At 49.3% G+C, this 14,792-nt stretch overlaps 1 protein-coding gene across 1 annotated transcript; it reads left to right on the top strand.

The window, feature by feature from the left end:
• The first annotated feature begins 10,136 nt into the window (after window positions 1-10,136).
• On the top strand, window positions 10,137-14,270 carry ZNF662 (zinc finger protein 662). The gene is made up of 3 exons (XM_075555569.1): window positions 10,137-10,251; window positions 10,827-10,940; window positions 13,249-14,270. The coding sequence occupies exons 1-3, from the start codon at window positions 10,218-10,220 to the stop codon at window positions 14,268-14,270; spliced, it is 1,170 nt and encodes a 389-aa protein (XP_075411684.1). The 5' UTR covers window positions 10,137-10,217.
• The last annotated feature ends 522 nt before the right edge of the window (window positions 14,271-14,792 follow it).

Genomic DNA, 14,792 nt, shown 5'->3' with positions numbered 1-14,792 from the left:
GGTGACGCATGGCATCTCGTCAAAAGCAGCAACTATGGAAGTGCACAAGACGTGGATTTCATACCAATAAAACCATTTTGTGAAACATCTTGTAAGCCAAATCAGCCCTCACAAGACAGCTTTGTGATTGTCATCAGGTCATGTCGTGTTCACAAGTACGACCGAGAGCAAGAGTCGTTCAAACCAGTGGCTTCTGAAAGGATCTAGGCAGGTTAAATCCAAGGCCGAGAGGTCAGCTTGGCAAGTTAGGGCTTTTTAGTATTTCTGAAAGGCAATCTTGACAAGCTTTATCAAAGGACACAGAACAACCAGGACGTTTTAGAAAAATGAAAACTGCATCGGTGAGTCAACTGGTCGGGATTGTATGCTGAGGATTTTCCCTTGTGGCAGCGCATCTGCTCAGTCTTTTGTGGGTGACCTCACCCACCCTACAGGCCTGGCCTCACCTCTTCTGACTCCATTTTGTTCCTAAAATTCAAATAACACTTTAAATGTGCATGACTTGAGTCCCTTGAGGGTGCCCACATGGCCAGCTGGCACGGTGCACGTCAAAGCCAGCATGCCTCTTCAGGGAAGAGTTAAGACAAGTGGCAAACCCCACCTGCAAATGTGTATAGGCCCGTGCGAAGGACCTGTCAGGAAACAGGAGGCTCGCATTTTCTTCTACTCTTGTAACGAGCTAGGGTCTCAGAAACCCACAGGGCAGCCCTTCCCTGTCATACAGGGTCGCCATGGATTGGAATTGACGCGATGGCAGAGTCAATAGGAAGGCTATCAATATTTTTCATTCAGTGTTAAGTTCTATATGTGGTTTTTCATATCTTTCTTTTCAGCTCAGAAAAGTTCTATTTCTAATTTGTTGAGTTTTAAAAAAAACCACCATGAAATGATACTGCATTTTATCAAATGCATGTTCTCCATCTATTGAAATGATGGTCTGATTTTTGTTCTTCCCCATGCCTAACGAGTCTTCCTTACAACGAAAAATCTTGACATTATAAGCAGCAGCAGAAACAACAACAACAACAACAACACACACACACACACACACACACACAGGTTCTGAAATATTAGACGAAGAAATTCCTGGGAGCCCCAGGGAGGGCTTAAGGACCAGCCCAGTGGTGGGTTCCCTGTGACTGTCTTTTGCTTCCCATCCATTATGAATGTGGTGGCCAAGAAGAAACCAGAAACCCAGAATTGCCAAGAGGCACAGACTTTAAAATGTCCAGTAAGAGCTTCCTCCTCCTACCTGAAGGAGGGCTAGAAGGATGGCTTAGCACAACAAAAACTTGGTGTGTTTTTCTTATAATGCCCTCCCCATTCCAGCTCAACTCTAAAGAAGGGCTTGCCCCACACTCACTTCACAGTATCAGCAGCACTGAGTGGAGCTGGACCTCTGGTCAGACCGCACAGCACCAAGATGGGCGAAGCTGGACCTCTGCCTCCCCCACTAGGGTGGCATCAGAAGAGATAGACAAGGAACTGAAATGCCACCCTCAGGCAGCAGCACAGAGGAGACTTCAGCTGACATTTTAATTCTAATGAGAGTCAGTGGGACCCAACTGGATGCAAACAATGCTAATTACCACTCAATCCAGCTTCCCCTGAGGGTTTAGGAGGCCAGAGAGGAGTGTACACTTCCACCCGTGCCTCACAAAACGACTGCCTGCAAATTATATATACACATTCTCAGGATCTCACCACACAATGGCCCAAATTAACAGAATACAAAAATCAATTTCCTAGAACAAGAACCAGAAACATTTCCACTTGAGTGAGAAAAAGAATAAACAGATGCCAATATCAAGATGACATGAGCATCAAAACTATCGGAGAAGAATTTTAAAGAAGAGATCTTAAAAGTGCTCCTTAATGAACAGAGAGGTCTACAGGGCCGGCTCCAATCAGTGCCACACACACACACACCCTATAAATATGCCCTACAGAGGACAACATTAAACCTACAGGTTGGGGAGAGGGGCCACACCCCTACAGAAGCAAACCAAGAAGGAAACGGAGAGTGAGGGACTAGACCCCTTACTGGCACACCAAGTCCTGAGGATGACATCCCTGCACAGAGCTGCTCAGGCACAGAGAGGGCTGTAGGGCCGACAATAGTTCGAGACATGTTGTCTGCTCTCGAGCACACCTCAACAGAGGACCATACTGGGGACACACAGTGGGGAGTGTGTCCGGTCTGACCACCCACACAGTGGGGCGAACCAAGGAGGGAACATAACAGACCAGCAAGAGGAACAAAGTAAAGCCACAAAACATTGAGGGAGGGCTTGAGCAGAGGCCCAAAGTCCATCTGCTCCCTGAATGTATTGCCGTATAAATATATGTACGTAGGACAATACCTCTAGTTCTAGGAATTTATATATTGACGAGCGCACACCTATGTTTATACCTCTATCCACAGCTTTGCTTCCTAGATCTGTTTCTTTTGCTACCCACCTGTGCCTTCCAGATTTGGGAAATTATAGACAATGGTTGTGAATGTGAAGTGACAACTTAGGCCTCTGTATGGGCAATGATGCAGGGTGGCACAAGTTAGGAAGGAAGGGTATACAGGTAAGAAAGAAACACTTCATCTGTTATCGGCAGGGCACCTTGCCATTGAGCTGAAACCTCCACCATCACCCTCAACTCTATCATTAACCAGCAAACAATTTTAAAGCTCGCAGGAACTTCTCAACAGCCGAAGACTCCGGGAAGGAATTGAAGCTATTCTGAAAGAACACACCTAACTGATACCGATACCAATACCGATCTGCTTCCTTCCAGCCACTCCATGTTCTCGATGGACTCCTGTGCATTTCCCCACAGACGGATTGTCCTAAACTGTTAGCATGAGTGGTAGGGGGCGATACATGCCTTGGACTTTGTTTTGGCCAGTTCTGGTGACCATTACCATTTCCATTACCGATACCTCTTGCTGCACTTGGATGAATGGGCATGTTGAGCTGACGTCTTAGGCTGGTTTCTCTAGAGCAGTGGTTCTCAACTTTTCTAATGCCGCGACCCTTTAATGCAGTTCCTCATGTGGTGGTGACCTCCAACCATACAATTATTTTTGTTGCTACTTCATCGCTGTCATTTTGCTACTGTGATGAAGTGTCACGTAAATATCTGATAGGCAGGATGTATTTTCATGCTTATAAATTGAACATGACGAAAGCACAATGATTCATCACAAAACAATATGTAATTACATATTGTGAAATACTTATTTCTAATGACAAATCCATGAAATGTCGTCTTGAAGCATGGTGTAGCATGGGTAGCAGTCTTAATACAGCAGCTATAAACTACATCGTCACATTTTGCGACAGTATGTGTAAAAAGCCAACGTCGGTGTGAAGGTTGAGATGGCTTCTTTCTCACCAGATCAGCGTATCTGTATGTGGGCGGACCGCTTGGAGATGGATAGAGGAGCAGTGCCTTGTGTCTCGGTTCCTAAGACCATTGGAAATATGTCTTTTCTGATGGTCTTAGGTGACCCCTTGCGAAAGGGTCGTTTGGCCCCCAAAGGAGTCGCGACCCACAGATTGGGACCCGCTGCTCTGGAGAATCAAAGCCAGTGAAGATTATAGGTTTATGTACATAAATTTCCACCAAGAAAATGCAAATTGTAGAATTCACACAATTGTAGAAATGGGTAAGGGCCAAATCTGGTCAATTTCCAAGCGTGTGGGTCAGATGTCAGGCCAGAGGCCCTTTCTGACGTGTGTATTCGATGAATCCAGGATTGACAGGAGGATGGCTGGTTTGTGGAGGCAGAGGCAAAGGAATCCAAGGTTGGCGGGTCATGTGCCAAACTGCGAGGACTACCAGGACAGGCAATATAGCGGGTCATTGGTGCAAGGCCCCAAAACAAACCGGGGGCAGGATCCAGACTCCGCAAAAAGCTAGCCAACTTTTTTTTATAGCACCCTGTGTTGAAAGCAAGCCACACTCCGGAAGAAACTTCCTTTCAATGGACTGGATCAGGGATGAAATTTGCATAGTGGTGTTGTAGCTCACTCTAATCTTATACCTGATTGCACACCCACAGCAGATACCATTATGAGGTGATTACGCTGTTTTAGATCACATCACGGGGGTAGGGTGTTACTATTACTGCCCAATGTCTGAGAATCCTGGTCTAGCTGAATTGAGATAAAACCTTAACTGTTGCAGATGGCTTGGCCTGGATGGGGAGCTTGGCTGTAGTATTCTCCAGGAGAGTCCATTGGGTCCTCTTTGGTCCATCATCATGGTCACTGTTCTCTCATGCTGCCTGATGTCTTAGTCTGGTTTCCCTAGAGATTAAAAACCAGTGAAGGTTATGGGTGTATGCACATAAATTTATATCAAGTTTATACAACTTTATACCACTGCTCATACCAATGTAGAAGTGAGCAAGTTCCAAGTCTTGCCAATTTGGAATGGACAAATGGAATGCATTTGGCTCAATCTATCAGTACAGGTAATTAGAGTGTCTGGTGGCCTCTGTGTGGCTTACACTGAGCATGGTTAGGCGGGTGTGTGAGAGAATGGAGAGTGAAATTGTAGGGGGTTGGCTCTGCCATAGAGCCCTGGAAATCTTGTGCATTTCTATAGAAGTGGAGTGGCTATGGGCCAGAACTGCCTCGATGACCTTGACCACAACCAGAATGCAGGCAACGTGTGAGTGTTGATTTTCTGGGTTTGGGAAGGGGAGAGGATGGGGGGAGTTCTGTGAAGCCGTTACCCACTTCCTTATCTCCCAGGGGAGGCTCTCAGGATGTAGCCACCCAGCATCACTGCCACTTAGCTACAGGTTAGAGCGGCTCCTCAGCCGTGGGTGCCCAGTAACTCACTACAGGCATCCCTCCCCTTTAGCATCAGCATCATTCTTTTTGTGGATCATGGGGCAAGAGCTTGGGAAGTTGGTGCATTTGGTCAGATGTAAAACCAACTCTGTATATAAGCAATACACTGTGTACAAACAAACAAACAAATAAACAAAAACCTGGCTCAGTGTATCATTACCAGTGAGGCCATGATCTTAGCTTTGGCTATGTCCTTGATATAAGAATGGCGAGAGGAACAATATGGATACATATCTATTTATCTATCTATCTATCTATCTATCTATCTATCATCTTGCTAATTTCCCAAAACTTTTAACCCAAAACCTGATCAGAGCCATAGGAGACCTTCCTTCTTGTAGACTTGTCAAACTGGCCTGCTGGGGTGTTCTGATTCCCTCTCCAACCTGGCTGCCAATCCCAAAGGAGCTATCCCTTCCACAGCAGTTTCCGCCTCTGCGTTGCATTAGATCGGGGGCGTCAAACTGGCAGCCTGTGGGCCGCACGATGTAAATTTTTGTGGCCCACGATGCTCTGAAATAAAATGTAATGAGGGAACTGTGTGTATGGCATTGCCTCCATCTCCCCAAGTGCTATTTTCTTCATAACATTTGTTTCTATTTTCATCTTATTTCAGAGCATCATGGGCCACAAAAAAATTACCTTGGGGGCAGCATGTGGCCTGCAGGCCTCCAGGTTGACACCCCTGCATTAGATCATTCATTGAAGTAGCCACACAGAACTCACAGGCCAAACCCACAGTTATGGGCTTTATTAGGGATCTATCAGGTTACATACTATTCAGGCTCAGAAATGTTCAGTATGTAGTTCTTCAATCAGGACAGCTCCTTAGCAGCCATGCTGATAGGAAGGCCCCTATCTAGTCCATGATCCACTGGCCCCGTAGTCCCTTGGTTTCAGCTCTATACCGGCAAATGTTACAAATCACTTTTAGCTCTACAAATAAATACCCAGAGGAACCTCCCTCCGCCAATAAGCCTCAGCCCGGAGGTGTTCATATTTCTTGCCCCCATTGATTGACAAGTACCCAGAGGCATACCATTCTAGCGGTAAACTTCACGACTGAAGATGTTCAGCTTTCTCCTTCTGTGGGCTGGAAACTCACCAAGCCGTCTCCTGCTGATGTTTCTCTGTTGTGGCTTCTTGTCATCAATAATCTCAAGCACTTACTCTGCACCTGGATCTTCTTTTTGGAAGAAGTCGTGAGACTTCTCTTTCTGCCTCTGGGATGGCTTGTTTTAAGCCTTGTGGCATGGCAAGATTGATCAATCCCCACATGAGGTGTGTTAGTCTGGGTTGACAGAGAATCAAATCCAGGACACTCACATATATGTAAGAGAGAGCTTTATATCAAAGAGCAGTTGTATATCGAGAAAACATCCCAGCCCAGTCCAGATCAAATCCCCAAGTCCAATCGTTATTAGCCCATATGTCCAATACCAATCTATAAATTCCTCTTCAGACTCATGCAACACATGCAATGATGCTGAATGCAGGAAGATCACAGACCAGTGGGTGGAAAATCTTGTGGATCCAGTGGCGGTGGAAGCATCTCAGTGCTGGCATGGGTTTCCATGTGGCTCCTCCAGCTCCAGTGCTCTAGCTTAGCTCCATGTGTCTTGTCAGTAGGAAGATGAAGCAGAGAGTCTGTGTATCTGGCTTCAAGTGAGCTATTTATCTCCTTCATGTCTCTAAATGAGGTCATCAAGCTGGGACCTGATTGATAGGCTAGACTCCACCCCTCCGCCAGTTGTCACCAGATTATGTAACTTCAAGAGGGTTCCTAACACCTTACTGGGCACGGTCTCACCCCACAAAGGTGCCATGGACCTTATTTACGTGACTAGCAAGCTACTAAATCTCTTTGGTGAGCCCTAAGCACCTTATCCGCATTGTCCCACTCCATTACTTAGTGGGAGTTAGAAAGACTGGCTAAACCCATTGCCCTCCAGTTGATTCTGACTCACAGTGACCCTATATAGGGTTTTCTCAAGTCTGCAGATATTTACAGTTTTTCCTCCTGTGGAGTGACTGGTGCTTTGAACTGCCAATCGGTGGTTGGAAGCCTGAAACCTACCCGCCACAGCACAGTTCCTTAGACTAGGGCTAAATGATGAGTTGCTTATTAAGTAACTCACTGCACTGCAGGGCCTTAGGCTAGAACTAAATAGGCTATTTATTAACTAACTCACTGCACTGCAGGGCCATGACCTAGTAATTGGGCATCGCCTGAGCTCATCGTCCAATTAACTAGAGTCTCATAATTATTTTGTCTCACAGCTCAGTGTTCTTCATCTTTTCCCCTAGAACTTTATGGGAACCTGTGGTGCATGCTCAACAAGGTAGTGATCTTCACCGTGTGAGACAGTTAAAGTTTATTGTGCCAACCTGGCTGATAAACATGTGGGATTAATTGAATGGCAGAGAGATAAATGGCTCTGTGAGCCTCGCCTTTCTAGTTTTCGGGTCTCTTACTTTCTGATGGTCCGGCCAGGGTACAGCTGCCTTAGCCAGTTCCCTGTTTCAGCTGGCAAGGTTCACTTCCTGGAAGACATGCCCAAAGAGAAGCCACATGGACCTACCCCGATGCAGCCCTGGGTGCTGGAGCAGCCATGTGGAGACCCCTGCCAGTGCTACACATTCACTGATTCAGCTTTCCTCCTACAGTCAGCATCATAGAGTGTTTTGTGAGATGAAAGAGGACTTTGTGGATTGGTGTCGGACATATGGGTTAATGTTGGACTTGCTGGCTTGGGCAGCACTGGGTTGGAATGTTTTCTTGATGTTCACTTAACCTTTATATAAAATTCTCTCTTATACATGAATTTCTGTGGATTTTTCTGTAAAGTACCCAGACTAATACACTGTGGTAAGAATCACCGCTTCCTGCTCTGCACACACAACTCGTGTCCACTCATGAGCTTCTCCAGTGTCCTCTGAAAGATCGACCCAGAGACGCCAAGGTCTCCGTTGCTCTGTGGCTTTGCACAGATCTGGTATCTGTACACTTGGGGCCTGGGGAGTGTACAGGTATCCATCCTAGTAGCCGAGTTTTGTTCCGCCTGTTTTAAAAGGTTCATTTCTTTCTTGCTTTAGCACCCGTTCCTCTCCTTAAGCCTGACTTCAACCGAGAAACGAATCGGACGGGCATTTATTAGTTCTTTCATCCAACAGATACCCCTTTGCCCTTACAGACATTGACAAGCTCGGGGAGAGGACGCACACTGGGCGATCATTGCAGGTGCAGTCATCGGTGGTAAGTCCCAGACGACTCGGCTCTCTGAGACGATCAGACCTAGGCTAGGGGAGTGTGGCTTCCAGATGTCTGCTCCCATCCGTGCCACGTGGCAGTGGGGTGCGGAGGGCAGGGTGGTCAGTGCGGGGGAGGGCAGGATGCCTCCTGGGGTCCCTGTTTCTCCAGCCGCCCGCTGCCCCCGCCCTCCGTGGACCACGTCGCGGTGACCCGGGCGGGCCAGGGACTGGAGGACCCGGCTTCGGTTGCGATCGATCGCGTGGCCGTCGCTCTGCGGGGACGGGCGGGAAGACCACCGAGACGCGACTCCGCCCGCCGTCCTAGAGAAGCCGCAGCGCCCCCTTGCGGCCGCTCCCGCCGATCCGGGGCGCGGGTCCCGGCTGTTCCCGGCGCGGGGAGCGGTGACGGCCCGGCCGCGTCCGGAGCGCCCCTGCCCGAGCCCTGCAGCCCCTCCAGCGGGCGGCGGGGCCATGGCTGCCGCGGCCCTGGCCGGCGGGGGCGGGGTCAGGGTGGGGGTCGGCCTCGGAGCGGCCCCCGGGCCGCGGGGCGGAGGTCTCGGGCCGTCCCGGCCGCGCGCGGGGAGTGCGGGCCCGCCGGGGGAGCGGGGGCCGAGACGGAGGGGCCGCCCGAGGGTTCGAGCAGGGAGCAAAGTGGCGTCGATGTCCCCGGGCTCGAGTCGGCCCGCCGGGCAGCCGGCGGCGTGCAGTTGCACCGGCTCGAGCCAGGGCGGAGGCCACTGCCCTCGTCGTGGGTGGCGATTTTAATCAGCCGACTTCTACCGAGTAAAGGGCGAGCGCCGAGCGGGACAGGAGTTTGCAGGTGCGTGGAGGAAGCCGCTGGATTTCCGAGCAGACGGAGCTGCAGGTTTCAGGGCGCGCATCTGGGTGCGGCCAGGGTTGGGCGAGACTAGGTGATGCAGGAGATGTTGGGATCGGACCCTATCTAAGAAGGGGGTTCCGGGCAGGTAAGCCGGACCCGCTGGTGGTAAATGAAGTGTCTGTGGTTACAGAGAGGTCAAGGGGAGCCAGCCAGCCAGCCAGAGCCTTTGAGCTCTGGAGTGCTGGAGAATCCACTAGGGAGGCCAACAGGTGCTCTCCAGCGCTTATAGAGGCAAGGGTTCAAAGGCGATGGACCAGATTGGTCTCCTCTTCCGTGTGGAGGCAGACAGCCTGACTCGATGGCCTATAACGTGGGGAATGATACGAAGTCTTGATAGTTATAGGTGAACACTCTCTGTATTCCTTAAGGGAGAGCCTGGACAGGAAGAAAAGACAAGTTGCAGTAGCCCGGGCTCCCAAAGAAAATGGGTTCCCTGAGACTGGCGCATGGGGAAGGAGTGTATTGGAATGTGGCTGGGGTGCATGAAACATGGAGGGCACAGTGGAGTCCAGGTTAAAGTCTGTCCTGTTGAGTACAGTCTCCAGGGGTCCCAGAATCCCAGGATGCCTTCGCTGCCTCTGGCTAGTAGGTATGACTGGGAGGGAGAGAGGAGGAGGGGTTTTACAGGGGGAATGCAGGGGTGTCAGGCATGAGGATGGCATCGTAGGTAAGAGACAAAGAGCCTGACAGGCTGGGCTCGAGCTTAGGTCTATGACTTTGAGGAAGTTCATTGGGCTGTGAGGCATACACTGCATAGGTAAATACTTGCCACAAGCTTAACCAGCGGTAGCTCTTGATATCAAGGTTGCTGGGCTCCAAAGGAGCACACACCGGGGAAGGGTTGGGATCTAGATCCCAGGTGGTGGTTTTGAGGATAGAGATGCAGAAGGGGAACTCTGACCAAGAGAGTCCTGCAGAAGAGGCGAGGCTGCTCAATGACCTAAAGATGAAAAGGCTTGAGAAAGCTGGTCTTTTCTGTAAGTTGAAGGTGAAATCTGCTTAAGGTACCCGGAGTTATTCAGAACCCAGGTAACCAACAGGGTTTCTTTCCAGGCCTTCTTAGTGCCCCGTTCACCCCCTTATTCCAGGCCTGGGTCCTGGGGGTTGTCCTAGGGCATTTCAACACATTTCAGGAGTTGGTGACCTTTGAAGATGTAGCTGTGTACTTCTCGGAGAACGAATGGACCAGCCTGGCTCCTGCGCAGAGGGCTCTGTACCGGGATGTGATGCTGGACAATTATGGGGCCGTGGCTTCCCTGGGTAAGGGCTCCTGCCTCTGCCCTTCATTTCCCTGGCTCCTTCCTCCTCAGGTCTAAGAGTCATCGGTAATTCCTTTATGGAATGATAACTTTAGTCCCTTGGATTCTTAATGACCCCATCTAATGGTTGCTGAGAGGTAGGAAACCTGATATCAGTTTGGACCTCACACAGGACTTTCTCAAGATGCCTGCTGTTCCGTGGGTACAAACGGAAGAGGAACGAGGACTCCACTGGGTTTCTCAGTTTCCAGCACCACACTTTTATAGGGGAGACCCTGGCCTGGCACTGAACATCCTCATACAGGTGTTGAACCTGAGACCTCTAAGAGCGGACAGGAAAGCTCAGTCCCTCAACAGGGAAACGGTCCGCCTCCTCACTGAAACTGTTACTGAGTTCCTCTCCTCTGACTGCTGTGTCCATTTCCTGGCCTCTTGGCTCTCTGCCCTGGAGCTCCTGCTCCCAGTTATTTCCCACGTTTCCCTTCCTGTCCCAGGAGACACAGCCCTGGGAGGAGCCCCGGACCGCCCTGTGTGGTTTCGCTCACTTGCTTGTCCCATTTCTTTCTGCTCAAGCAGCCCTTCCATTTCCCACGCCACGCCTGATTTCCCAGCTGGAACGAGGAGAAGCACCATGGTGGTCAGTTCCCCGGGGAGCTCCAGATGGAGAGGACCAGAGGGGCACCTCCTCAGGTGAGTGAGGACGCGAGTGCCAGTCCGCCACAGCCCCCTTGTGGGATCTTTACAGTGTCCTAGGTATGTGTTCCGTTAACCCGATGCTGTGGGTGCCGGTGGAGTTCTCATTTTCCATCTGCGGCCCCTTGGTCCTTGAGTCCTTGTTTGATTCATCCTGCTCTCTCCTGGCTCTCTCGGCCATCTTCATACGCCTGGTTGGCCCCTCCACAGCATCTTTAATGTTCCCAAGACGGCCACCTTTTCTTGTTACTCCCCGACTTTCCTGTTGACTCTGGTCTTTCGTAGCCTTTCCACTTGCTTATTGTCTTCCTGACTCTGCCCTTGGCAGGCCATCTTTGTCGTTACAAGTTGAAAGTCAACTATACCTTGGGGTTTGCCAGTGGGAAAGCTCTGGGAATCCTTAAGGCTTTTCTGCTTCTAGTTTTCTAGTGAGACTTGTGACTCCCGACTACCTCCCTGACTCCATCCATCTTCTTAATCCTCAGACTTCTCTCTACCAAGGCCCTTAGGATGCTTGGTCTCAGTTTCCCATTGCCACAGTTGTTTTCTGCATCTGGAAATCTTTCTATATTAGAGTATGGTTGGATACACATAACAGAAAAGCCAATCAAGCTGACTTAAGGCATCAGGAGGAATGTACTATTTCCTGTCACTGGAAGTGTATAGATAGAGAGGACTACAGGTACTGTTTGATCTGAGCTCTAGTCTCCTTTCTGCTTCCGTGTCTGCCGATTCTGTCCGCAGTCTGGCTACCGTTACACCGCTTTGCGTAGTTGTATTCACTGTTTTGTTTCCTTCTGCTAACTGTGAGAGAGAAACGATGCAGGTCTTCCTTAGCCTTTAACCATTGGGAATCAGTCCCAGGATTACTCACCTAGGGCCAGCTTAAGCCATATGCCAGCTCTAAATCTCTGTGGTCAGGGGAATACCATGCACTGATTGACTTGACTTAAATGGATTCCCCTTTCTGAACCAGTTGCCTTTAGTAAATGGGATGGGCCTCACCTGACTGGTCTCTGCTCGTCAGGCCTAGTAGCGGGGGCTACTCCCCACTGGAGGATTACAGTGGATCTAGGGTGACAACCGCGTGCCCTCTCTACTGTCTCAAGCCCTTGGTGATTGCTTGTTCCACTACTTGTGAGAGTTTCCTTTCTTTTAAACAGAAAGCCAAGAACTAGGCTATTCCTTAAGCAAAACTCCAACCCCTGAGCTGTAGCCGCCTTCCCGTAGCATATCTGTTCCTACTCAGAGTCCACTTTTATCTGAGAGAAGAGACTGCTCAGGAGACAAGCAGTCCCTGGCCTCAGCATTACAAAAGGCTGAAGCTTGGAGGATGTAAAATTGCTGCAAATCCGAGGAGGTTTTAGGTGGCAGTGACAAAGACACAGGTCCTAGTAAGCATCTCAGCGCTGGCAGGGGTCTCCATGTGGCTTCTCCAGCTTCCAGGGCTGCATCTGGGTAGGTCCATGTAGCTTCTCCTCAGGGATATCGAGCAGGCAGTCAGCAGAAAGAGAGTGTCTCCTGCCTCCAAGAAGGAATACCAGATTTCCCAGAATCTTCAGAAGGCCACGCCTAAACAGAGGTCTCCTTGGCTCCACAATGATTGACAGGCTAGACTCCGGCTGCACTCTTAATCCGCAAATTGACAGACGATTATATAACCACCACAATAAGATTGCCACGTCCCTTTATATTATTGTCCCCCTCGGGTTTCAGATCATGTGCACTATGAACAACCACCTGCATTCTCCTCCCGCCAACACGCCCTCTGTGCTTTTCCTAATGAGCCCCCCTCCTCTTACTGAGCCAGCCTTATTTGCATCTTGACTCTGGCAGGGTATCCAGAGCTTCCTGGGCTCCCCCGGCCTCATAACTTAGACTTACTCACAGCCATCGCGTCGATACTGACTCATAGCAACCCTGCAGGACTGTGTAGAGCTGCCCTTCTGAGTTTCCAAGACCGTAACTGTTTACAGAATAGAAAACCCAGTCTTTCTCCCAAGGAGCTGCTGGCGGTTTCTAACTGCAGCCTTTCAGACTGTAGCGCAGGGTGTAGCCACCGTGCCACCGCAAGTCCTGCTCGCCTCACTTTGATTCCATGATGCTGCATCCGGGCCGGCATCACAGACTCTAGCATCACTCTCGTATCTGCCTGTGCTTCCTCTCACATTATGTATGCCATTCTTACGTTGTCATTTTCTGACGGAATAAGGCTGAGGAGACACAGGGGTGGCATTTAGAAACGGGCATATTAATACCCCTTGCTGGGTCTGATAACATTTTCAGCTTTGATTTCTTCTTTCAGAGGGCGTGTCAAAGAGTGAAAAAGAGGATTTTATTCTGAAGCAGCAATTATTTCAGGAGGCACATGACCATATGACGCTATCAAGTGGATCCCGGTGGTATGACTCCCAGCAATTCTGGGTTGGAAAGACCTGTGAAGTGGAGAAAAGTAAGCTAGGGAGATGGCTTACTGGGGAAAGCGTGGAGAATACTACAAATGATATTATAGAAGTGATTGTCAAGGATGAGATGCTCTCCGTGGGAGAAAGCCCAGACAGGACTGATCTCAATACTCACCTGGCCATGCATCAGAAAATTCTAAGTAAGCAGCTCTCCTATGCATGTGAAGAATGCAGCAAGTGTTTTTATCAAAATGCAGACTTCGATCAACACCAGAGAACTCACAATAAAGAAAAAGTCCATGGATGTAAGGAGTGTGGAAAAGCTTTCCGTTTTAGATCACATTGCCTTGCACATCAGAGAACCCACACCAGGGTGAAGCCCTATGAATGTCAAGCATGTGCTAAAGCCTTTGTTTGGAAGTCAAACCTGATTAGGCATCAGAGAACGCACACTGGAGAGAAGCCCTTTGAATGTCAGGAATATGGGAAGGGATTTAGTCAGAACACCAGCCTGATCCAACATCAGCGGATCCACACTGGGGAGAAGCCATACGCATGTAAAGAATGTGGGAAAAGCTTTACTCGGAACCCTGCCCTTCTCCGGCATCAGAGGATCCACACTGGGGAGAAGCCTTATGAATGTAAGGTCTGTGGGAAAGGCTTCATGTGGAATTCAGACCTTGCTCAACACCACAGGGTCCACACTGGGCTGAAGCCTCACGAATGCACCGAGTGTGGGAAAAATTTCATTTGCAAGGCACACCTTGTCCGACATCAGAGAATTCATACTGGGGAGAGACCCTATGCATGTAATGATTGTGGGAAGACCTTCAGTCAGAATTCCATCCTCACTAAGCACCAGAAGCACCATGACAGAGAGCAATCCTTTAACTGTCAGCTCCCTTACCTTCTTGAACATTAGAGACAGAGCGGAGATACTTGTTTGTGATCTTCATGTGTAGGAAGTGCAGAGAGAGAATGGGGGTGACCTTCCACAGTTTTACTTTCGCCCTAATAGTAACAGCCTGTCCCTTCTCCGGAACAGATGTCCAATACTTTAAGAAGCCTGGTCTCCCTGTTCCATCATGCTTCTATCAGCCACTCTGCAGATAGGCACCTGCTGTGTGTCAGATGCTTTACATGTATCCTGTATTTAATTTTCTTAATAATTCTATTAAGGTGGGTACTCATCTCCATTTTACAAATGGGGAATTTGAAGTCCAGAGTTCACGGTTCTTTATTTAATTGTGCACATTCCCACCTCTACTTTTGTTTTCCTGAGGCAAAAATGTCCTTTCTTCTAAGACTCAGCTTGTTCAACTCACCAGACATCTTTTTCCACACTGCTTGTAGTCAGCACCACCCAAATAGGTAGTACATGCTCTCCTGTATTTTTCTGGTAGTCTCACGTGTGCTCTCCTCACCACCAGCTAAATTACTCACT

The sequence above is a fragment of the Tenrec ecaudatus genome, chromosome 8, assembly GCF_050624435.1.
Source record: "Tenrec ecaudatus isolate mTenEca1 chromosome 8, mTenEca1.hap1, whole genome shotgun sequence".
Taxonomy (NCBI): domain Eukaryota; kingdom Metazoa; phylum Chordata; class Mammalia; order Afrosoricida; family Tenrecidae; genus Tenrec; species Tenrec ecaudatus.
Note: the sequence above shows the minus strand (reverse complement) of the source record. Positions and strands in the feature narration are given on the sequence as shown.

What these genes read in the sequence shown, in the direction of transcription:
- ZNF662 (XM_075555569.1), top strand. Translation starts at nt 10,218, where the DNA reads ATGCTGGACAATTATGGGGCCGTGGCTTCCCTGG. An exon ending in TGGGGCCGTGGCTTCCCTGG is followed by an intron (nt 10,252 to 10,826) that starts GTAAGGGCTCCT and finishes CTGCTCAAGCAG; the next exon opens with CCCTTCCATTTCCCACGCCA. An exon ending in CCAGAGGGGCACCTCCTCAG is followed by an intron (nt 10,941 to 13,248) that starts GTGAGTGAGGAC and finishes TTCTTCTTTCAG; the next exon opens with AGGGCGTGTCAAAGAGTGAA.